A 24,850-nucleotide genomic window follows, 5' to 3' on the forward strand; every position below is an offset into this window, starting at 1 on the left:
ATCCTAGAAGTCAAGATTTGTGAAAAGATCATAGGAGAACAAAGAGAAGATTGATCCTGTCTCAGTGCTCTTTCACTATCCACTATCTCCTAATTTAAGAAGTAGTTCTTAAATCTGATGAGGTATTCCCCAAACTAGCAGGCATAACTTACTTTTTACCTAGTCAAGTGCAAAGCCAAGGGAAGTAGAGAGAAATGAACCTAGATCCTGATCTTACCTTACCTGAATTCCTCTCTACTTTAAGATATAAGTTTTTCTTAATTTCTAGGACTCCTAGCTATAAAAGATATGAGTTAAACATTTTTTACAAGTATCAAATCTTAATCCTCAAGCAGTTATATCAAGATCAATAAGGGTTTCTGCTGCCATAGTTGCCCCACACCTGTAAATATACAGGAGACTGAATACGGTGAAAAATACATCAATAAATAACCAAAACAAACAAAAATTAAAATACCTCAAGTTAAGTCAACTATACTGTAAAACAGCCATTTTAAAAGTCTAAACTCTCCTGGGGAAAGGTAATTGCTAGTAAAAATACGTTTTCATTGCCCCTGCAGCCACCACGCCTGCAGACCTCACATTTCTTTGTAGAACAAGTTGTCAATATAGACCTCCCATTCCGGTGTCCATGCTCAATTTGGGTCACTACAACTCTGTCAGCCAGCATCCTGCTTTTCTTTAAACAAACCACCGCTCTCCCACTGTAGAAGTTTGGAGGGTGACCTTTGTTAGCAAAAAGGGGACCCTAGCCCCTTCTCTGTAGTGATTAGTTAAGACTTCAGTTAGCATACTGTCTCCATAAAAGCACGAGCTGACAGTAAAAGAAAACAAACATGAAAATCAAACAGAAGTCACAGCACACAGAAGTGATAAATCAGAAAAAATATGCATTCCCAATGTCTCTGAGTTATTATTCAGTAATACCTATTGAATTTTTATGTACACACAATACAATGCATACTCAATAACTATATTCACAACGATAACTTAAGTCACCAGAGAAGGTTGGGCTACGTTTGGCATGCTCTAAGCAGGCAAGGACATTATCAACCATTTTAGCCAAAATTTCCACTAAAGGCTTTACATTTCTTGAAGAAGAAATTTGGGTATTTCAGGCAGTTTGTTGAGAGCAAGGACCTGGTCTCTTTCTTTTGAGTCGTCAGAATCAAGCATAAGGTCAGATACTCAGAAACTCATTCATAAAGTTTTACTCAATTAATATTTAGTGAGCTTAAAATAGGTATACTTATGCTAAGCTAATATTTATTGACTTCATTAAACAATGTCTTCAGAGTTTTACATTAACTTTCACATTCAATTCTAACAATCTTGAAGGTAGATTTTACTATTCTCATTTAAAAGATAAGGAAACTGATGTTCACTTAAACATCTGTAAAGGGGATAGCCTAGCAGACACCAGTCAGAATTTTTTTTTTTTAACATACCTAGAGATATTTCTGATTTGTTTCCTTTGGCTTGTAACTATGTATCTATATAATATATTGTGATATGAAACCTAAGTGTAAAGGTACATCTAGGCTTTACACTTCATAACAAAACTGGGACTAATATTCAGAACATTGTGTTCTGTGAACATACCTTTCAAGATGACTTAACTAAGCTTTCTTTGATTTCAAACTTTAAAAAGTAACTAAGAAACAAAGTTAAGTTTTTAATTATTCTATGCCTCATTTTTATCACTTATAAATTAACACTGGTGACTACTTATTAGGGCTACTGCTAGAATAGAATGAGTTAAAGTTTGTAAAATAATACCTGACACTTCATTAATGCTTAATAAAGATGAGACAGTAGGAATGCAAACAGTATTGTAGCAATAGTGGTAAGGATGTATCTCTTAAAAACACCCAAGTTGAACAGTATTATCTTGTTTCTTCCTTTCCATTTACAGAAAGACTGTTTCCTTCAGTATTTAGGTGAGGTACTGAGAGTTAGTAACATCTCTCCAATCCAAACAAAGCAGGGAATGAGGGGTCAAAGCTGTGTAATGTGAACAGAAAAAAAAGAAGAAGGAGATATTTGAAAAGCAGTGCTCACCACAGAGTCCTTCTGTGTAGGATGACAAGTTAAATTGAGAGCCAAAATGAATGTCTACGATCCCCGTAAGATGAGTCCACTTTATGATTAGTCCAGCTGGAGTAGTAATCACATACATTGAACCAGAATCCTCTATGGACAGATCTTGATTTGAAAAGGGCAAAGGCACGACAACAGAATCCACTTCTACCTAAAATTACATAATGCATTTACACCTATTAGAACAATGCTTACGTTTTAACATACACCCTATTGCTGTCAGTTTCTCCTAAATCCTTTTATTGCTCTTTGGCTGTCTCTTGTTATATTCAATATCTGGGGGCGTCCCAGGTGACTCTGTGGTAAAGAGCCCGCCTGCCAATGCAGGGGTTGTGGCAGGAGCCTTGGGTTCAATCCCTGGGTCAAGAAGATGCCCTGGAGAAGGAAATGATAACCCACTGCAGTATTCTTGCCTGGAAAACCCCATAAACAGAGGATCTCGGCAGGCTACAGTCCCTGGGGTCCCAAAAGAGTCAAACGCTACTCAGTGACTAGACAACATTGCCCTTTGTTGTCTATAAAAGCAAACTTTCTTCTAAGTTATATACTATTTTAATTGGCCTCCCTCAATATATGTTGATTACACTATTGCTTCCTAATATAAATTTAAGATAAAGTTTTTTTTTATCAGGAGGTTTTCTTTAATCTGGGTTCTCTCTTTGATCTAAATCAGTGTTTGTCTACTTATAATGCTCATAATAACCATCTGTGAGGCTTGGTAAAGATTAGGATTTTCAGAAATTCTACTTTCAAGGTTTCAGCTGGAATCTAGATTTTATATTTTTAACATGCTTTCTTTGTAATATGAATATAAGCAATCTAAGGATTTTACTTTGGAAACAGTGCTTTAAATAACAGTGATGACAATGAACCATGAGCTATATAACTCTCAGTAAAATTCTCAAAGTTATACCTGACCAACCATCCAATTTCTAATCTCTAAATCTTCCTCATACTGCCACCCTCAAGCTGAAACATCCTTTGCCTGCTAAATTTCTACTCATTCTTTAAGATTTATCTTAGGTGTCACCTTCTCCAAAAATGTCTATTTGACCCTCCTATACACGGCATTTAAATGAGCCTTATCTCTGTTCCAATGATATCTTGGTCACGACACTATCATTTTAGCTCCTGCTGCCTTTAACTGGCAGAAAATTACATGTATGCACCCCACACACAACTTCAAGTTACTTGAGATCAGGAACTGTTTCATTTTATCACATAAACTCACTAAATGATTTTTTACGTTAAAGAGTTTTCAACTGAATACATGACCAATCATCAGTTCAGCTGAAGCCGAAAATAAGCCCTTCCACCCAAATGCTCACAACCATAGTGTTGACCAGGTTTAAGCTTATTTCCTACCCTCTATTATACACCAACCTTATTAAAGTCAGAGATATATATAGATACTCTAGCATCCAAAAAAGCCATACATTCAATTTCAAGTTTCAGTTCAGTTCAGTCGCTCAGCCATGTCTGACTCTTTGTGACCCCATGGACTGCAGCACACCAGGCCTCCTTGTCCGTCACCAACTCCCGGAGCTTGCTCAAACTCATGGCCACAGAGTGAGTGATGCCATCCAAGCATCTCATCCTCTGTCCTTCCCTTCTCCCCCTGCCTTCAATCTTTCCCAGCATCCGGGTCTTTTCCAATGAGTCAGTTCTTTGCATCAGGTGGCCAAAGTATTGGAGTTTCAGCTTCAGCATCAGTCCTTCCAATGAATATTCAGGACTGATCTCCTTTAGGATTGACTGGTTTGATCTCCTTGCAGTCCAAGGGACTCTCACGAGTTCTCCAATACCAAGGTTCAAAAGCATCAATTCTCTGATGTTCAGCTTTCTTTATAGTCCAACTCTCACATCCATACATCATGACTACTGGAAAAACCATAGCTTTGACTACATGGACCTTTGTTGGCAAAGTAATGTCTCTGTTTTTTAAAATGCCATCTAGGTTGGTCATAGCTTTTCTTCCAAGGGAGCAAGCGTCTTGTAATTTCATAGCTGCTGTCACCATCTGCAGTAATTTTGGAGTCCCAAAAATAAAGTCTCTCATTGTTTCCATTGTCTCCCCATCTATTTGCCATGAGGTGATGGGACCCGATGCCATGATCTTAGTCTTCTGACTGTTGAGTTTTAAGCCAACTTTTTCACTCTCCTCTTTCACTTTCATCAAGAAACTGTTTAGTTCTTCTTCGCTTTCTGCCATAAGTGTGGTGTGATCTGTGTATCTGAGGTTATTGATATTTCTCCCAGTAATCTTGATTCCAGCTTGTGCCTCATATAGCCTGGCATTTCTCATGATGTACTCTGCATATAAGTTAAATAAGCAGGGTGACAACATACAGCCTTGACGTACTCCTTTCCCAACTTGGAACAAGTCTGTTGTCCATGTCCAGTTCTAACTGTTGCTTCTTGACCTGCACAAAGATTTCTCAACAGGCAGGTAAGGTGGTCCGGTATTACCATCTCTAAGAATTTTCCACAGTTTGTTGTGATCCACACAGTCAAAGGCTTTGGCATAGTCAATAAAGCAGAAGTAGATGTTTTTTTGGAACTCTCTTGCTTTTTTGATGATCCAACAGATGTTGGCAATTTGATCTCTGGTTCCTCTGCCTTTTCTAAATCCAGCTTGAACATCTGGAAGTTTATGGTTCACATATTGTTGAAGCCTTGGAGAATTTGGAGCATTATTTTGCTAGTGTGTGAGATGAGTACAATTGTGCGGTAGTTTGAACAATCTTTGGCATTGCCCTTCTTTGGATTTGGAATGAAAGCTACCCTTTTCGAGTCCTGTGGCCAGTGCTGAGTTTTCCAAATTTTCTGGCATATTGAGTGCAGCACTTTCACAGCATCATCTTTTAGGATTTGAAATAGCTCAACTGGAATTCCATCACCTCCATTAGTTTTGTTTATAGTGATGCTTCCTAAGGCCCACTTGACTTCACATTCCCGGATATCTGGCTCTAGGTGAGTGATCACACCATCACAGTTATCTGGGTCATGAAAATCTTTTTTGTATAGTTCTTCTGTGTATTCTTGCCACCTCTTCTTAATATCTCCTGCTTATGTTAAGTCCATACCATTTCTGTCCTTTATTGAGCCCACCTTTACATGAAATGTTCCCTTGGTATCTCTCATTTTCTAGCAGAGATCTCTAGTCTTTCCCATTTGATTATTTTCCTCTATTTTTTTGCTTTGGTCACTGAGGAAGGTTTTCTTATCTCTCTTTGCTATTTTTTGGAACTCCACATTCGAATGGGTATATCTTTCCTTTTCTCCCTTGCCTTTAGCTTCTCTTCTTTTCTGAGCTATTTGTAAGGCCTCCTCAGACAACCATTTTTCTTTTTGCATTTCTTTTTCATGGGGATGTCTTGATCCCTGTCTCCTGTACAATGTCAGGAACCTCTGTCCACAGTTCTTCAGGTACTCTGTCCATCAGATCTAATCCCTTGAATCTATTTGTCACTTCCACTGTATAATCATAAGGGATGTGATTTAGGTCATACCTGAATGGTGTCATGGTTTTCCCTACTTTCTTCAATTTTTGTCTGAATTTTGCAATAAGGAGTTCATGATCTGAGCTAGAGTCAGCTCCCCGTCTTGTTTTTGCTGACTGTATAGAGCTTCTCCATGTTTGGCTGTGAAGAATATAATCAATCTGATTTCAGTGTTGACCATCCGATGATGTCCATGTGTAGAGTCTTCTCTTGTATTGTTGCAAGAGGGTGTTTGCTATGACCAGTGACAAAACTCTGTTAGCCTTTGCCCTGCTTCATTTTGTACTCCAAGACCAAACTTGCTTGTTACTCCAGATATCTCCTGACTTCCTACTTTTGCATCCCAGTCCCCTATAATGAAAAGGACATCTTTTGGGGGTGTTAGTCTAGAAGATCTTGTACGTCTTCATAGAACTTTTCAACTTCAGCTTTTTTAGCATTACTGGTTGGGGCATAGAGTTGAATTACTGTGATGTTGAATGGTTTGCCTTGGAAACAAACAGAGATCATTCTGTCATTCTTGAGATTGCACACATGTTTTGCATTTAGGACTCTTTATTGACTATGATGGCTACTCCATTTCTTCTAAGGGATTCTTGCCCACCGTAGTAGATACAATGGTCATCTGAGTTAAATTCACCCATTCCAGTCCATTTTAGTTTGCTGATTCCTAAAATGTCGATGTTCTTTGTTGCCATCTCCTGTCTGACCACTTCCAATTTGCCTTGATTCATGGACCTAACATTCCAGGTTCCTACATAAGATTGTTCTTTACAATGTCAGACTTTACTTTCATCACTAGTCACATCCACAACTGGGGTTTGTTTTTGCTTTGGCTCCATCCCTTCATTCTTTCTGGAGTATTTCTCTACTCTCCTCCAGCAGCATATTGGGCACCTACTGACCTGGGGAGTTCATCTTTCAGTGTCCTATCTTTTTGCCTTTTCATGCTGTTCATGGGGTTCTCAAGGCAAGAATACTGAAGTGGTTTGCCATTCCCTTCTCCAGTAGACCACCTTTTGTCAGAACCCTCCACCATGACCCGTCTGACTTGGGTGGCCTTATACAGCATGGCTCATAGTTTCTATGAGTTAGACAAGGCTGTAGTCCATGTGATCAGATTGATTCATTTTCTGTGATTGTGGTTTTCATTCTGTTTGCCCTCTGATGGAGAAGGATAAGAGGTTTATGGACATTTCCTGATGGGAGAGACTGACTGGAAACTGGGTCTTGTTCTCATGGGCAGGGCCATGCCCTGTAAATCTTTAATCCAACTTTCTGTTGATGGGCAGGGAGGGCTGTGTTCCCTCCCTGTTGTTTGACCTGAGAGCAAACTATGGTGGAGGTAATGAAGATAACGGCGACCTCCTTCAGAAGGCCCCCTGCATGCATTGCTGACCTCAGTGCCTCCAACCCTGCAGCAGGCCCCTGCCAACCCATGTCTCCGCCGGAGACTCCTGGACACTCATAGGCAAGTCTGGGTCAGTCTCCTATGGGGTCACTGCTCCTAAATTTTCTGACATTTTACTGTATATAGACTTGCTTTAACACTGTTTTCAGTTCAGAATCTATGGCCTGTGCTAACAGAAGTATTTCTGAAAAACACATAACATCTCAGCCATTTTGAGCTAAACCTTTATATATTACTTTCTTCTATTTTTGAAAGCACCATGTATATCTGAGGGCTTCCCAGGTGGCACTAGTGGTAAAGAATCTGCCTGCCTATGCAGGAGACGCAAGAGACAAAGGCTCGATCTGTGGGTTGGGAAGATCCCTGGAGGAGGAAATGGTACCCTTTCCAATATTCTTGCCTGGAGAATCCCATGGGCAGAGTAGCCTGGTGGGCTACAGTCCACAGGGTTGCAAAGAGTCAGACTCGACTGAGCACGCACTGCACTATATATCTGAGTGAATCATCCAGCTTTCAACACTTCTATTGGGTAAGCATAATTCCTTGGGATAAAGGTTTTCCCTGTAAAATCAAAAGGCTCCCTTTCCAAATGTTTAATGATGCATTGCTCTTCTCCCATTTATTTCAATAAATTTAACTATGCCTTCATTTTTTTTCTTATTTTAGCTCTCAATCAATGGCATCAATACTTCAAAACTACTCTTTCCATTTGTTCTCTCGGTTGTCTTCATTCTGGTATTCTTGGCTGCCTGCTACTCTTTGCAACCGTATGATCCCCTCTTTCACCTCATTTCCACTTTGTCTAGTTTGCAACGCTAACATTAACTCTAACATTAGGAAGCTTGGCAACTCACATTATGGAGAGAGCTTTAGAATGTTTAACATGGTGGTTTCAGTTAACCTCACAAAGGCAGAAACATTTGCAACAGTTGGCAGTTGTGGTGGGAGACATATAAGATTATGAAACACATTTTTATACTGTCCATAAAAAGAATGATTAGACATCATAGCAATGAAAATCCACTGACATGCCTAATTCCCCTCTTTTGGGAAATAACTATACTTACTTAATTTCTCAGTTTCATCTAAGGTGAAGATATGTTTTAACTTTGTGTTCCTACCTTTCTTGCTATCCGATTGACAAGTACTTTATGTAGAGATGTGGTCAAATTTAACTTCTTAAAACAAAGTCCAGAGACTCTTCCAGAGGAAGCCTTCATTTGAAAAAAAATTGAAACTTTATGGAGTTAAACATAATTTTAGCAATAAACAGAAGTAATTTACTAGACATTTTGCAAATACTCACTAGCTTTTTAAATGAGTTTCCATTCTGAAAAAAAGAAAGGTATAAAGAAAAAACACTTTAAAAACATACACTACTTGATTTTTAAAAACATTATTTGGATTAATATTATATGCCTCTAAATATATTCACTTGAAATATATTCACATTTTAAGTACCAGAAGATAAATCTCAGTGAATTCTTGAGTCCCTTCTTATTGTGGGAATACCTAATGTTGTGACATACTTCAGCTGCTAGATTCATGAATAAATGACACAAGAATAAATTCTGATTTACCTGATTCATGGAACATTTTTCAATATGAGCAACTATAACTTCCCCAGGAATTCTCACTAAGATATAAGAAGCCATACTATATAATGCTGCATTATTTCCATCAAAAGTAATAATGCTGAGTTCTGACAACATGGAACACCGACCTAAAAAGCGATAGAGAGTAGATTTAGTCTATTAACTAGTTATTTGTATTACAGTAATAACTTCTCCTTTAAAAACATCTTTCAAATTGGTTTTATTATGTTTGACAAAAAGCAACTCTGAAAGTTACTGGAAACCAAAATCATAAGTCAAATGAACTTTGACTTGATGAAGTGATAGCTTCAAAAAAGTAACCATCTCCCCCTGATTTAAAATCGATTGCCACATAAGAAATGCACACTCACACGGACATTCCCACTCCGGGCAGCAGATATCAGTGTTCACTTGAACAGGTCTGCCCCGGAAACCACAGTCAGGCATCTCCAAGGCCTTCGGGCAATGAAGAGACCAATTGTATAGCTTCCATTCCATGTGAAGGCATATGTATTGGCTACAATTATAAACAGGATCAAATTGTTGAGGCTGTTAATAAAAAAGAAAATTAATGCATTTTTTTCCATTTTCAACTAATGTTTTAATTCTTAAATTTCCCATTCACATTGCCTATAGTATACACTTCCAAAATACAAAATCTTTTCAAAAATGAACAATGAAAATTTCACAATGGCTTTTGTTGAGGTATCTTCTCTAAAATACTCAGCAGTATGATTCATTTAACTTTACCTTAATATTGATTTGATATCAGAACTGCCCACATACCCAACTTCTGAGAAAACTGAAGTCTTGTCCTAAATTGTCTAGATTAGTGTTCTGTAAGCAGACTTAAAACAGTGGCAGTTGACCTTTCATATTATGTTGTATAAAGCTAGTATGATTAAGACTTCTGTTAATGTCAGTTTAAAAAATTACAACTTAATATTATCCAAATATTTCATTAAAAATCAAATGTGATATCAGTTTGGCAGTATCTGAATAGAATCATTAAAATTTATTTTTTCACATATAGCTTACAGATTTCTAGATAAAGTTGCAGATTTTTCAAAGTTTATAAATTATATTCTATATAAATTATAATAACAACAGTAGCAGTGATAAATATCATACCACTTATTACGTTCCAGGCATTGTTCTAATTAGTCCATTTTATTTCCACAAAAACACCCTCTGAGGTAGTTATTAAAATTTGTCCCTATTTCATAGATAGAAAATCAGGTCTAAGGTCAAACTAAATTCCCCGAGTTTCATAGCTAGTAGATAGTGAATCAGAACTTATATTCAGGCATTGTTACTCTGAAAAGTCAGTGCTGTTGACCACTACTTCACACTGTATCTCAGGGGATGGAGGAAGAAAAATCAACACCTCTTTCGCACCTATTACATATCATGCACTAATGAAGTAGTTCTTTTCATTTAAGCTCCCTAAATTTTGTAGATTGGTTTCTATCATTCCAATGTTACATGTGATCAAATTAAAAGGATAAGAGGTAAATAATTTTCTAAATAGTAAAATTATTAAGTGAGGACTTCTCAATTTAAAAGCCAAAGGTAGGCAAATAGTTAAATTCAAATTCAATCTTGCAAAATTATCTGTGTGTGAATTGTATCAATTCCTAGATATTGATCTTCTTTTCCATTTAACCAAGAAAATGAAAGTGGTTAGAAGGAAACTAAAACCCCTAAACAACATCTAAACTACCTAAAGCATCTATACCTTCCACTCTGGCAAAGGATCTTTAAGCTCAGATTTGATCTACTGGCATATTCAGTCCAGCTTATTACTCCATGTTTCTCACTATTTTTCTTCCCTTGGCTGCCAGATCACCTACCCCTTCCTCCATCCTCTGCTGTTTCGGGGGTTGATATCCTTTGCATGTTTGTCCTTGTTTCTCAGTTGTAGAAGTTGCAGTGGTCCCTCTCTCTTCTGCAACTGCACTCAATCCTTTTGTGACCTCATCTAATCCCACAATATTAAGTAACATTTATCCACTGAGAAATATGAAAATTTCAGCTTAACTGGATCTCTGCACTACACTTCACTCATATTCACCAAATCTGTATATACATATTAATAGCCTTTTGATGTCTAAGAGGAATCTTAACCTTTACATGGAGAAACTGAACTCTTGGCTATACCCACCCTAGGCCTTCATGTCCCACAATTTCTCCATTCTGATTAATATCAACTTTATCCTTCAGTTGTTCAAGGCAAAACTCTTAGAATTCTGCATGCCTCTTTTTCATTTGAGCATGTACATGCATGTTAAGTCACTTCAGTTATGTCTGACTCTTTGCGACCCTATGGAACCTGCCAGGGTCCTCTGTCCTTGAGATTCTCCAGGCAAGAATACTGGAGTGGGTTGCTGTACCCCCCTCCAGGGAATCTTCCTGATCCAGAGATCAAACCCATGTCTCTTATGTCTCCTGCACTGGTACATCAGTTCTTAACCACTGGTGCCTCCTGGGAAGCCCCTTTTCATTCACACCCCATATCTAATTCTTCAGCAATTTCCATAGCCTCTATCTTCAGAATAGATCCATAATCCAGGTATTTCTCACCATCTTCACTGCCATCACCACCAGTCTCTCATCTAAATTCCTGCAATAGCCTCTTGTAACTGGTTCTACTGTCTCTTTACACCCTACTCTCAACACAGAAGCTGAAATGATCCTGAAAGCAATCAGATCATACAATTCCTCTGCTCAAAAATCTCCCTTTGCTCTTCCTAAAACACTTAGAATGAAAGCCACAGTCTTTACAGTCATCCACAAGGCCTTACGTAATCTATTTCCTACTATTTTACTCTGGACTTACTGCATGACCTCCTTGCTATTCTTTCTTTGTTTTAAGATGTTAGCTACATTCTCAGCTCAGGGCCTTTGCACTTGCTGACCCCTCTGCCTGGATTGCTCTGCATGGTTCACTCTCTCAACTTCTTCAGATTTTTTCTTTAAAGTAACAGTTACTCTATGAATGAGGATCAGTATAAATAATTTCATTGAAAATAGTTTTATTTTTCTCCTGAGCAGCAATCTCTAATGTTTTACATAACTTGGCAAATTAATTTTGCTTATTGGCTACTTTAGAATCCAATACAATGTAAACTCTATAAAAGCAGTAATTTACCTGAATATCTCCTAGCCAGCAATAGTGCTGAATAAATATTAGCTGGATAAATAATTGGTTTATCAGAACAAGTGGCATATTTGGAGTAAGAAGATAATTTCTCAAGTATCAGCCAAGACAATTACTAGCTCTGGGATTCAATGACCTTATCTTTTTTGCTTACTCATATATTCTCGTCATTTTGCACAGTGCCCCAGTGGCTCAGCAGGTAAAGAATTTGCCTGCAATGCAGGAGACACAGGAGATGCAGGTTTGAGCTCTGGGTCAGGATGATCCCTTGGAGGAGAAAATTGCAACCCACTCTAGTATTCTTGCCTAGATAATCCCATGGACAGAGGAGCCTGGTGGGCTATACAGTTCAAAGGGTTGCACAGAGTCGGACATGACTGAACATGTGCACAGATCAACAAATGGCATATAGTAGCTGCTTGATAAATATTTTTGAATGCCTAATTTACAGAGAAACCCAAATATACCCTTTATTATTATAAAGAATTATCGTCATTAAAGAATTATTAAATAATCACACTTAATTATTATTATCAAATGAATAAATTATCTAAGTAATAAATCAATAAATGAGAATTAAGTTAGCACACATAATTATTATTACACCTAATTATCACAAAATTGTTGTTATTAAGGAATCATCTTTAAGACTTCATTTGCATATCATTTTATTTTTCTTAGTGTAACCAGAATCTAATTATAAGAAATATCTGACAGTTAAGGAAATACAATTGTTAAAATGTAAGGCACACTTAATTTAACAAAGAAAGACTTGAGAGCATACCAAGAGAATTTTAATAGCATTTATATAGTGATACAGAAACATTAATAGACACAATCAGGAAATGACAGATAGCTGAAGATATTACTCAGTCATACCTCACATTCCAAACCTGTTGTCGTTGTTAGCATGTCAACTGCAGTGAAGGCTGATGGAGTAATTGTTTCTGGACCTGAAGGAAATAAAGAGGTCCCCAACATTAGTGAAGTGGTATTGATCATGTATAAAATTCATTTGTGACAGACACCATGATCAGAAATTTTATATAGATTATTTCACTTAATTCTAACAAGAACCCTGTGAAGTAGATAATAATATTATTGTCATTTTACAGATAAGGAGACTAAGCTGTAGAGAAGTAAGCTGGTACGTGTCAAAGGCAGAATTTGAACTTGGGAATTCTGATTCCTGGCTTTGAGGCACCATTCTATAAACACCTTCACTGCCTTGATGGTGAAACACATTTGTTTGAACTGGTAGAAATACCAACAGTATCACTAAAGACTGCTCAGGAGTTACAAATTTTGTTGAATTCTTAAAATACAGAGTGAGGTTGATTCATTTCCCAGTGAATCTCTAGAATGTTTTCTTTGCAAGCAGAATAAATGATGCTATGGACTAATCAAGACCCCAGTTGAGGATGTGGTAAAGAAGGAATCCATGGAAAGGGGAAATATGACTGGTAAACATTCAGAAAATGAAGATCATGGCATCCGGTCCCATCACTTCATGGCAAATAGATGGGGAAACAATGGAAACAGTGAGAGACTTTATTTTTAGGGGCTCCAAAATCACTGCAGATGGTGACTGCAGCCATGAAATTAAAAGATGCTTGCTCTTTGGAAGAAAAGCTATGACCAACCTAGACAGCATATTGAAGAGTAAAGACATTACTTTGCCAACAAAGGTCCATCTAGTGAAAGCTATGGTTTTTCCAGTAGTCATGTATGAATGTGAGAGTTGGACTATAAAGAAAGCTGAGTGCTGAAGAACTGATGCTTTTGAACTGTGGTGTTGGAAAAAGCTTTTGAGAGTCCCCTGGACTGCAAGGAGATCCCACCAGTCCATCCTAAAGGAAATCAGTCCTGAACATTCATTGGAAGGACTGATGCTGAAACTGAAGCTCCAATACTTTGGCCACCTGTTGCGAAGAGCCGACTAATTGGAAAAGACCCTGATGCTGGGAAAGATTGAAGGCAGGAGGAGAAGGGGACGACAGAGGATGAGATGGTTGGATGGCATCACCAACTCAATGGACATGAGTTTGAGGAAGCTTCGGGAGTTAGCGGTGGACAGGGAAGCCTGGCATGCAGCAGTCCATGGGGTCACAAAGAGCTGGTCACGACTGAGCAACTGAACTGAACTGAACTGAACTGAAACGTATTTGTAAGATGCCTTCTAAAGTTTTTTGTTAGTAATAAAGCTGTCTCTAAAACATTCAAAGTCTGAAGGACTGTTGTTTTTTAGTTGCTCAAGAGTCTTCTCCAACACCACAGTTCGAAAGCATCAATTCTTCCACACTCAGCCTTCTTAATGGCCCAACTCTCACATCCATACATGACTACTGGAAAAACAATAGCTTTGACTATTGGAATCTTTCTTGGCAAAGTAATGTCTCTGCTTTTTAATATGCTGTCTAGGTTTGTCATAGTTTTTCTTCCAAGGAGCAGCTCAGTTCAGTCGTTCAGTCGTGTCAGACTCTTTGGACCCCATGGACCTCTGAATGCCAGGCTTTCCTGTCCATTACCAACTTCCGAAGCTATCTTTTAACTTCATGGCTGCAGCCACCATCCTGGAGAAGGAAATGGCAACCCACTCCAGAATTATTGCCTGGAAAATTCCATGGACAGAGGAACCTGATGGGCTACAATCCATGGGGTTGCAAAGAGTTGACATAATTGTGCACACACACACAGTCACCATCTGCAGTGAATTTTGGAGCCCAAGAAAATAAAGTCTGTCACTGTTTCCATTGTTTCTCCATCTATTTGCCATGAAGTGATGGGATCAGATGTCATGATCTTTGTTTTTTCAATGTTGAGGTTTAAGCTATCTTTTTCACTCTCCTCTTTCACCTTCATCAAGAGGTTCTTTAGTTCCTCTTTGCCTTCTGCCATAAGAGTGGTGTCATCCAAATATCTGAGGTTATTGATATTTCTCACAGCAATCTCAATTCCAGCTTGCGCTTCATCCATTCTGGTAGTTCACATGATGTACTCTGCATATAAGTTAAATAAGCAGGGTAACAATATACAGCTTTGATGAAACCCTTGTACCAAAAAGAATGGCTGAAATTTCATCTAGCTGTAATTGCAGTATCCATTGTTGATACTATCTAAAATGACCATATTAGTTTCCTGTGGCTGCTACAAACAAATTATTACAAGTCTAGTGGTTTAAAACATCACCAAATTATTATTTTGTGGTTCTGGAAGTCAGAAGTCCTAAAATCAAGGTATCAGCAATGGCTGTATTCCTTCTAGAGTCTCTATGGAAGAATTTGTTTCCTTGCTTTTCCAACTATGGATTGCATGAATATATTGATGCATCATGGTCTCTTCCTCCATCTTCAAAACCACAGAATAATATTTTCAAATCCCAGTCTCTCTCTTTCTCTTCTTCCCCCTCTCTCTTTGTCCTTCCCTGCTAATTTTGACTTCTCACATGCATTATCTCCTCTGACTCTGACCATCCTCCTCTTTTAAGGATCTTTGTGATGACCCTGGGCTCATACGGATAATTCAGGAAAACTTCCCCATCTCAAAATTCTTAACTTCACCACATCTTCAGCATGCAAGGTCCCATTTCCACAAATTCTGGAGATGATGACAAGGACATCTTTGGGGGACCATTATTCAGTCTACCACAATGACATCAGAGAAAACTTTTTTTTAACAAATTTCATAAATAACTTATTTTATATATTCTAAAAACATATCATAATACAGTAGAATAAAAACTTCTATTGCTTGGTCCTAAAAGCTGGGTTCATGGTTTATTAGATGTTGTAACTTCTAGAGAATATGACATTTTTACAGACTAAAATGGGATTGTAGTTCTTGCTTCTGTCTGCCCTCTGATGGATAAAAATAAGAGAGGCCTATGCAAGCTTCCTGATGGGAGGGACTGGCTGTGGGGAAAACTGGGTCTTCCTCTGGTGGGCAGGGCCATGCTCAGTAAAGCTTTAATCTAATTTTCTGCTGATGGGTGAGGCCCCTTAGTTGCTTGGCCTAAGGCAGCCCAGTCATAGAGTCAGCAGTCTCTATGGTAGGGCTAATAGCAACCTCATCCAAGAGGATTTATGCCAACATCTACTTCTTCTTCACTGACTATGCTAAAGCTTTTTACTGTGTGGATCACAACAAACTGGAAAATTCTTAAAGACATGGGAATAAGAGACCACCCTACCTGCCTCCTGAGAAACCTGTATGCAGGTCAAGAAGCAATAGTTAGAAATGATGGGATTCCCAGGTGGTACTAGTGGTAAAGAACCCAGCACCAGTGCAGGAGACATAAGAGATGAGGGTTTAATCCCTGGGTTAGGAAGATCCCCTGGAGGAGAAAATGGCAACTCACTCCAGTATTCTCCCCTGGATAATCCCATGGACAGGAGCCCAGTGGGCTATAGTCCATAGGGTCATAAAGTGTCAAACACAACTGAGCAACTTCGCATGCATGGAACAACCGACTGGTTCACCACTGGGAAAGGAGCGCATCAAGCCTGTATATTGTCACCCTGCTTATTTAACTTATATGCAGAGTACATCGTAGAAATGCTGGGCTGGATGAATCGTAAGCTGGAATCAAGATTTCCAGGAAAAAAATCAACAACCTTAGATATTCAGATGATGCTACTTTAATGGAGGAAAGTGAGGGGGAACTAAAGAGCCTCTTGATGAAGGTGAAAGAGGAGTGTGAAAAAGCCGGCCTAAAACTCAACATTCAAAAAGTGAAGATCATGGCACCTGGTCCCATCACTTCATGGCAAATAGATGGGTAAACAGTGGGAAATTGGCAGATTTTATTTTCCTGGGCTCCAAAATCACTGCAGATGGTGATTGCAGCTATAAAATTAAAAGACACTTGCTCCTTGGAAGAAAAGCTATGACAAACCTAGACAGCATACTCAAAAGCAGAGCTCTCACTTTGCTGACTAGGTCCGTTTAGTCAAAGCTGTGCTTTTCCCAGGAGTCATGGACGGATGTGAGAGTTGGACCATATAGAAGGCTGAGCACCGAAGAATTGATGCTTTTGAAATGCGGTGTTGGAGAAGACCCTTGAGAGTCCCTTGGAGATCAAACCAGTCCATCCTAAAGGAAATCAACCATGAATATTCATTGGAAGGACCAATGCTGAAGCTGAAGCTCCAACACTTTGGACACCTGATGTGAAGAACTCATTCACTGGAAAAGACCCTGATGCTAGGCAAGACTGAAGCCAGGAGAAGGGGACAACAGAGGATGAGATGGTTGGATGGCATCATCGACTCAATGGACATGAGTTTGAGTAAACTCTGGGAGATAGTGAAGGACAGGGAAGCCTGGTGTGCTGCAGTCCTTGGGGTCACAAAGAGTTGGACATGACTGAGAGGCTGAACAGCAACAAATTCTAGGCAAAAATGTGGGGGCATTCTCATTATCTGCACTAACTGAAATGGGACAGAGACAGACCAGGTGCAGAAACCATTCTGAAAATGTGGCTCGTTGATCCAGTAAACAGCTACTTAGTGAAACAAAAGTGACTGCTGGGTTCTCCAGTGGGCTGGGTATAACTAACACCGGCAGCTGTTTAAGTGTGCGAAGATCTAAACTACATAATGCTAATTTAATGTCTAAAATTACAATACTTATAAACATGGGTAGAGATGGCTTACCTGGTGAAATTAATGCTGGCTCTGTGGGAATCAGAGGTATGCCTGCAAAGAAACAAAGATACTCTTCTTTAGTCTGTTTTGCTCAAAATGAAGCCCACACAGTTCATATAAGAATGGTCATATACAGAAAATGTTTTGGGAGAGAGGATGCAAGAGGAATGTTAGAAGAAAAATTTGCATGGTTTTAAAAGTAATTCAGAACAACAACAACAAAAAAATTTGAAAAAGACAATGAAGGAGTATCTTATGAAGGTTTATTGTTTGTCTAAAATGTCTGTTTTTATAGTTACTTGCCACCATATAAATATATTCAAGTATTTTACACTTCAGAATAAGTTAAGTAAGATTCAACTTACAGTCTTCTGGATAGACACATTTGAGAGTGACTTCATCAAGGATCATATGTTTAGGGCAGTAGGGCAAGCATCCTTCAATCCTTCACATGAAAAAAATTAAAGAAAAAAATTTAATATAATAATATATGGCATCTAATATATGCATATTATATCTAATATATATATATATATATATATAATATAACCTGTATGCAGGTCAGGAAGCAACAGTTAGAACAGGACATGGAACAACAGACTGGTTCCAAATAGGAAAAGGAGTACATCAAGGCTGTATATTGTCACCCTGCTTATTTAACTTATATGCAGAGTACATTATGAGAAAAGCTGGGCTGGAAGAAGCACACGCTGGAATCAAGATTGCCAGGAGAAATATCAATAACCTCAGATATGCAGATGACACCACCCTTATGGCAGAGAGTGAAGAAGAACTAAAGAGCCTCTTGATGAAAGTGAAAGAGGAGAGTGAAAACGCTGGCTTAAAACTCAACATTCAGAAAACTAAGATCATGGCGTCTGGTCCCATCAGTTCACGGCAAATAGATGGGGAAACAGTGGAAACAGTGGCTGACTTTATTTTTCTGGGCTCCAAAATCACTGCAGATGGTGATTGCAGCCATGAAATTAAAAGACACTTACTCCTTGGAAGGAAAGTTATAACCAACCTAGACAGCATATTAAAAAGCAGAGACATTACTTTGTCCACAAAGGTCCGTCTAGTCAAGGCTATGGTTTTTCCAGTAGTCATGTATGGATATGAGAGTTGGACTATAAAGAAAGCTGAGGGCCAAAGAATTGATGTTTTTGAGCTGTGGTGTTGGAGAAGACTCTTGAGAGTCCCTTGGACTGCAAAGAGATCCAACCAGTCCGTCCTAAAGGAGATAAGTCCTGGGTGTTCATTGGAAGGACTGATGCTGAAGCTGAAATTCCAATACTTTGGCCACCTGATGCGAAGAGCTGACTCATCTGAAAAGACCCTGATACTGGGCAAGATTGAGGGCAGGAGGAGAAGGGGACGACGGAGGATGAGATGGTTGGTGACATCACCAACTCGAAGGACATGAGTTTGGGTGGACTCCGGGAGCTGATGATGGACAGGGAGGACTGGTGTGCTGTGGTTCATGGGGTCGCAAAGAGTCAGGCACAACTGAGCAACTGAACTGAACTGAAGATACAGTTTTCCTAAAATTTTTCTGTTCTCCTTGTCGAACACTAAGGATGGCTCCACTTGCTGTTATTCCATCATACCACATTGTATGAAACCACAGCTAGTGGATGATAACAAGATAGTCATGATTGAGGCAGAATCTGAACACAGGATATTCAAAACATATGCTTAAATTTGGCACACACCAAGGCCATTTCTATAAATTAATGCAAATGCAGAAGAATCCTTTATTGTGACTTTACTCTATATTCATCATACTATTATTTTCCTACACTCCCTCAGATATAAGAAGATAGAGACACTATTTGAATATTCATAAGGATGTTGGTAGGACAAAATCAGAATGTTCAGTGGCTGTCTCTGCCCATTATTAAGCCCTAAGGTCTTTGGAATGTAATTAGAAATCTCTGGGTGGCAGACATGGAGTCGGGACATGGTTGCTCTAGGAGGACAGAGAAGGGGAATGGCAGAGGCTACAGTTCTCTCAAGAGCCTCAGGGCCTGTGTCTGAAAGAGCAGCAGTGCTCAGAGAGGAGATGGTTGTATATGAGCCTGAGACTGAACTTCAAGCTCCAAAACATCTGATCTTTTATGTGGCACACTGCACTTGCAAGAATCCCAACTTTTAAGAATGGATTTGGGAATCAAGAGCCCAAAACAGATGAGACCATCCTGAATGCTTCTGCTCTAAGGGAATGAAGCCAAGATGATGACTAACACTACATCTTCCTTGTCGTTCAATTGGGTCTCAGAGTCCAATTTGTTTTGATTGAAAAGAAATATACCCTTCAAGTACAGCCAGTTCTTAGACTCACACATACTAGAGAGAATTAATGTACATACGGGTTTTAAAAGGCTTGCTTGTCTGCCTCTAAAATACACCAGCAGGCTATAATACTATTTTTAATATTTTACTTATTTAAATGAAATTTTTTTGGCTATGCGGCATATGGAATCTTAGTTACTTGACCAGAGATTGAACCGGCGCGCTCTGCATTGAAAGTGGAATTTTAACCACTGGACATCCAGGAAAGTCTGTCAGTATTGTAAAATATTTCCAATTGCCTTAACTATAAAGTAAAAGTTTGGACCCAAAATACCCACAACCGCCTTCCAATTCAGTGTGGATATGCACTAACTTGATATCTGGGCACGTGTTGCCACCAGAGGGCGCTTGTTCATGGAAGGAAATCGAACCCAAGAAAAGCTAGCTTCTCTTATAACAGGAGACTGCGTGGTCGTCTCTGGGATACTTTCTTCACAAATTTTTTTTAAGAAACATGAACAGCTTAGCTTATGAGACCAATTATTTATTTCATAGAATGAACTTAAATAATAAAACTTTAACCAGTATATGATATTCCTATCCTACTCTAAATTTTGTCAAGCATATAAGAAAAAGTTACTAAATTACTGAAAATATCAGGGACAGTTGGCTCTCCCCAAATTAAATGAACACCACTTTTTTATGCAACTCAATTATTTTGCAATTGCTTTATGCAAGTCAAAACCACAGCTATTCTTTTAAAAATATCTTCCAAAACCCAGTAACTTGTTCCATTAAAATGTCTTCATGGTTGCACACAGCAGGGTTCTCTTTACTCTGTCATACAACTGGTGATTTAGTCGACTTCTGACTGATAAACACGCCTCAGATGCAGAACAGTTCTTATAATAGGTATATTATGTAATAGGAATAGCTCTACTTACATATGGGCTCTAGGCTATGCTAGTTGGCATATTTTCTTATGAAAGTTCTCATTTCCACTAGATATTTTTATTTTCAACACTTGCTATGTGCCAGAAACGGAAATCCTCTAGAACCAGCGTGGTGGTTCTGCTGGGGACTTGGAGGAGGTGTGCGGGCGATGCTGACACGCCAAGCCAGTGCCTGGGTCTCCTCGCGGGACTGCAAGGATCAGGAGGAGCCACAGTGAGGTGCCTCAGCCAGGAAAGGGGCGCAGCAGAAAGGAAACGGTGATGAAGACAGAGATGAGAACTGGCTTGGCAGGGGTGAAGTTTCATCCTGAGTCTCTGCTCCGCGCTCTAACCGTACCAAAGCAGAAACACCAGGGGAACTATAGACCAAACAGTGCAAGCACTGAATGTCTGGGTTCAACCACCCTGGAGACTGTATATGCCACAAGAAACGAACTAGCTAAATGCCACTTCAAATATAGCTCCATTTCCTTCCCAGTTCCAGGGATGGTCTTTGTTCGCCTCTATTTTATCCCTTCCTGCCCAGCATACTCTCCCTCATATGAAGGCCCTGTTATTTCCCGCCTGCTGATGGCTCCCAGTAGAGACAGGAAATAGGTTTGTGAATGTGAAGGGTCCAAGTGAATGGTGAACGCTCATTTTCAGAAAGAACTGGTTGCTTTCATTTTTAAGAAAATAAACAAAAGTAACCTAGACAGAACATTAAAAAGCAGCGACATTACTTTGTCAACAAAGGTCCGTCTAGTCAAGGCTATGGTTTTTCCAGTGGTCATGTATGGATGTGAGAGTTGGACTGTGAAGAAAGCTGAGCGCCAAAAAATTGATGCTTTTGAACTGTGGTGTTGGAGAAGACTCTTGAGAGTCCCTTGGACTGCGAGGAGATCCAACCAGTCCACCCTAAAGGAGATCAGTCCCGGGTGTTCATTGGAAGGACTGATGCTGAAGCTGAAATTCCAATACATTGGCCACCTGATGCCAAGAGTTGCCTCATTGGAAAAGACCCTGATGCTGGGAGGGATTGGGGGCAGGAGGAGAAGAGGACAACAGAGGATGAGATGGCTGGATGGCATCACCGACTCAATGGACATGGGTTTGGGTGGACTCCAGGAGTTGGTGATGGACAGGGAAGCCTGGCGTGCTGCGATTCATGGGGTTGTAAAGAGTCTGACAGGACTGAGCGAGTGAACTGAACTGAACTGAACTGATCATTTCCTTCTCTCTGTTCCCATAGCACATGTTGCCCAACAGGATGTCGTTGTTCAAACTCTGGCTCAGCTGCCTGAAAGCTGTGTGGTCTGAGGCAAGCTGCTTAAATTCTCTGTGCCTTGGTTTGTTTTCTCTTCTGACAACGGGAACAATGCGATTGCCCATTTTATAGCATGTAGCACAGTGAGCGTCGTGCTATATATAAATACTTCAATGTGTTGTCCTTGTGGCATTTATTCCTCCGGGCCTCTTTCCCCACACTGTCAGTTATCTGCTAGTGTTCCTGTCTTCTTCCTCGAGACTTTGGGCTCCTTGAAATAGGGACTGCATCTCACTTATTCATATGCCAGAACCTTCTGTAGTACCAGTATTTGTTGTAGAGCAGAAGCTCATAAATGACTAATGGAATATGATTCGTTTAAAAATATCCCCTCCTACTACTGTTGCATTTTTCTGTTCTCCTTTACAACAAAAAACTGCTTTAAAACAAAAAAAAAAAAAAGCTGTTACACTGTCAATCTCTATTTTGCCTCTTCCTATTCTCCAGATTACCAAATCCAAAGAATAATTTTCAGTCTCAAATTTAAAATCCTTGAAACCAAATTCGTGACTTTGCCCCTAAACTGCTCCTCCTAATATCTTCCTTATCTCAGTAACTGGCAACTCCATCCTTCCATTAAATTGAATCATTTGAGTTTGTTGATATTTGACCAGATTTGACCACAAAGATGGCAATTTCATATGACTCTGAAATCAATGAAATGCTGAGACCTGAGCTGGGTCCTCACCTCCTCTTTCTCTCATGTGCACGCACGCATGCTCAGTCACTTCAGTCGTGCCCGACTCTTCGCGACCCTGTATACTGCAGCCCACCAGGCTCCTCTGTCCATGGGACTCTCCAGGCAAGAATACTGGAGTGGGTTTCCATGCCCTCCTGAGGGGATCTTCCCAACCCAGAGATCGAAGCTGCGTCTCCTGCACCGCGGGTGGATTCTTAACCACTGAGCCACTGAGGAAGCCTCTTTCTCTCATAATTGGTGTTAAATCTGTCAGCACCCCTATGGGCTTAAATTCAAGATGCAGGCAGGATCTGTTCACTTCCCCCATAACCTCCAGGGCTACCAGCCCAGTGAAATTCCCTTCACGTCCTGTCTGTGTCACTGCCCACTTCTGCCCTCGTTCTCCCCTTCCCCAAAGTCAGTGCAATAGCCAGTGTAAACTTGTGAAAGGACCGTGTCCGCTCTGCTGCTCCGAAATACACCAGGACATTACTCAGAGAAAAGGACAAAGTCCTCACGACAGGCTACAAGGCCCTAGATGATTGGCCAGACACTTTTTCCGGCGTTTTCTTCTATGTCTCTCAGTTTTGTTCACTTTGCCCCAATTAACTAGCCTCGGTGCCCATCCCCAAACACACCAGACATATTCCCACACTGGACCTTCCTACTTTTCTCAGATTGGAACGCTTTTCCCCCAGATATCCACATGGCTAGCTCCCTCACTTCCTTCACATCTCTTACTAGATGTGGCCTTGTCAACCTGTTCTTCCCTGACCACCATGTATTAATGAGCAAACACACATACCTGTGTTATGCTCCCTGTTCCCTTCCTTTATTTTTGCCCATTATACATCCATCTAAACAATAGATCACATTATATATTTACATTTTAATTTTTTATTCTTTGCCTCAGTGCAGCAAAATGCTTAAGCTAAAGATAGATAAATACTTTGTTCAATACTGTATCCCAGCAGCTACAAGAATTGCTGGCATAGAGCAGACTCTCAATAACTACTGCTTGAATAAAATGAAACAAATTCATGAATGAGGAACTAGAATAAATTATTCTTGAGAATTTTTTTAATCTAAAAAAAATAATCACTGGGAACAGAATCTGCTAATGCTAGAATCTGTTCATTAGTGGTTAAACATGACTTACGGTGGAAGAAATTTACACGCGAGAGCTTCGGGGTCACTGCACGTTTTAAAACAGGGAGTGGCACAAGGTTCGTATTTCCATTCACACATCCTCCTGTAGGGCACTGCTGCCTGGATTTCTGGGGAAAAAATGAAGTTTAGATTGTGTACATTTTTAATGGGCAGCTTGGAACGCAGTGGTTTATAATAGTAAACCCTTCGGGGTTTGAATCTTTTCTGATTATAATGCTGCAGAAAAGACAGGGAGACAGAGGTGTGGGGAGCGGGGCAGGAAACAGTGTAACCGCTTGGTGATCAAGGCATTTCATGCTCAGGTTGAACATCAAAATGTTAGTTCTTCTTCCAAATATTTAAAAAAGCAAGAGGTGGGAGGAGACTAAGGACAATTCTAAATCATCTTCCTTTATTTATGTTTTGTTGGTGTTCACTGATCTATGTATGATGATAATAGCACACACTTATTTGGAATTTAAGTTGTTACAAAATAGCTTTTTGTCCGTTATTCTATTTTATCCTTGCAACAACCCTATTGAGTGAAAATTATCTCCATTTTATAAATGAGGAAATTGGGGCGAACAGGAGCCAAGTGACATGCCAAATTCAATTAGGAAAATGGCAAGACAAAGACATATTGCCTGACATGAAGCTTAAGGAGAACACTCCATCTTTGTTCTTCCCACAGAATTTAACTCATTGCCTTGCACATGGTAAGTATTATCTGATGACACAAATGAATGAATTGATTTTAATAATACATGCTCATAGTTACAAAAACTTCCCTTAATGGACGCTTTTTCTCCTGCAAACTCAGCTAATACTTTCCCTTTCCCCCATCACAGAGTAGTCCTTCTGCAGCAGTCCAAAATTATCTCTGAAGAAGAGAGCTCCATAAGGCAGAAAGTTCAGGAAACAGGTTATGTTACTTGGACTTAAGATATAGAATTTAATTCCAAGGTTTGAGAAGGAAAATGAGGCTTTGGGGAAGGCACTTATACATCTCATTATTAAAATAATAGTTAAACCTGGGTTACTAGAATCATGGGTC

The 24,850-nt window shown here is 39.5% G+C and overlaps 1 protein-coding gene across 1 annotated transcript in view; it reads right to left on the minus strand.

Annotated features, from left to right (window-relative positions):
• The window catches only part of OTOGL (otogelin like), a 173,140-nt gene that overhangs the window by 34,828 nt on the left and 113,462 nt on the right, over window positions 1-24,850 (minus strand). Inside the window, exons 34-42 of the mRNA XM_043447277.1 lie at window positions 23,807-23,924; window positions 17,780-17,859; window positions 17,424-17,465; window positions 12,649-12,722; window positions 8,981-9,158; window positions 8,595-8,737; window positions 8,321-8,344; window positions 8,136-8,228; window positions 2,062-2,251 (exon numbers count right to left, since the gene is read on the minus strand). Of these exons, the coding sequence (XP_043303212.1) occupies window positions 2,062-2,251; window positions 8,136-8,228; window positions 8,321-8,344; window positions 8,595-8,737; window positions 8,981-9,158; window positions 12,649-12,722; window positions 17,424-17,465; window positions 17,780-17,859; window positions 23,807-23,924 (942 nt within the window). The remainder of the gene's footprint in view (window positions 1-2,061; window positions 2,252-8,135; window positions 8,229-8,320; window positions 8,345-8,594; window positions 8,738-8,980; window positions 9,159-12,648; window positions 12,723-17,423; window positions 17,466-17,779; window positions 17,860-23,806; window positions 23,925-24,850) is intronic.

The sequence above is a fragment of the Cervus canadensis genome, chromosome 25 (assembly GCF_019320065.1).
Source record: "Cervus canadensis isolate Bull #8, Minnesota chromosome 25, ASM1932006v1, whole genome shotgun sequence".
NCBI lineage: Eukaryota > Metazoa > Chordata > Mammalia > Artiodactyla > Cervidae > Cervus > Cervus canadensis.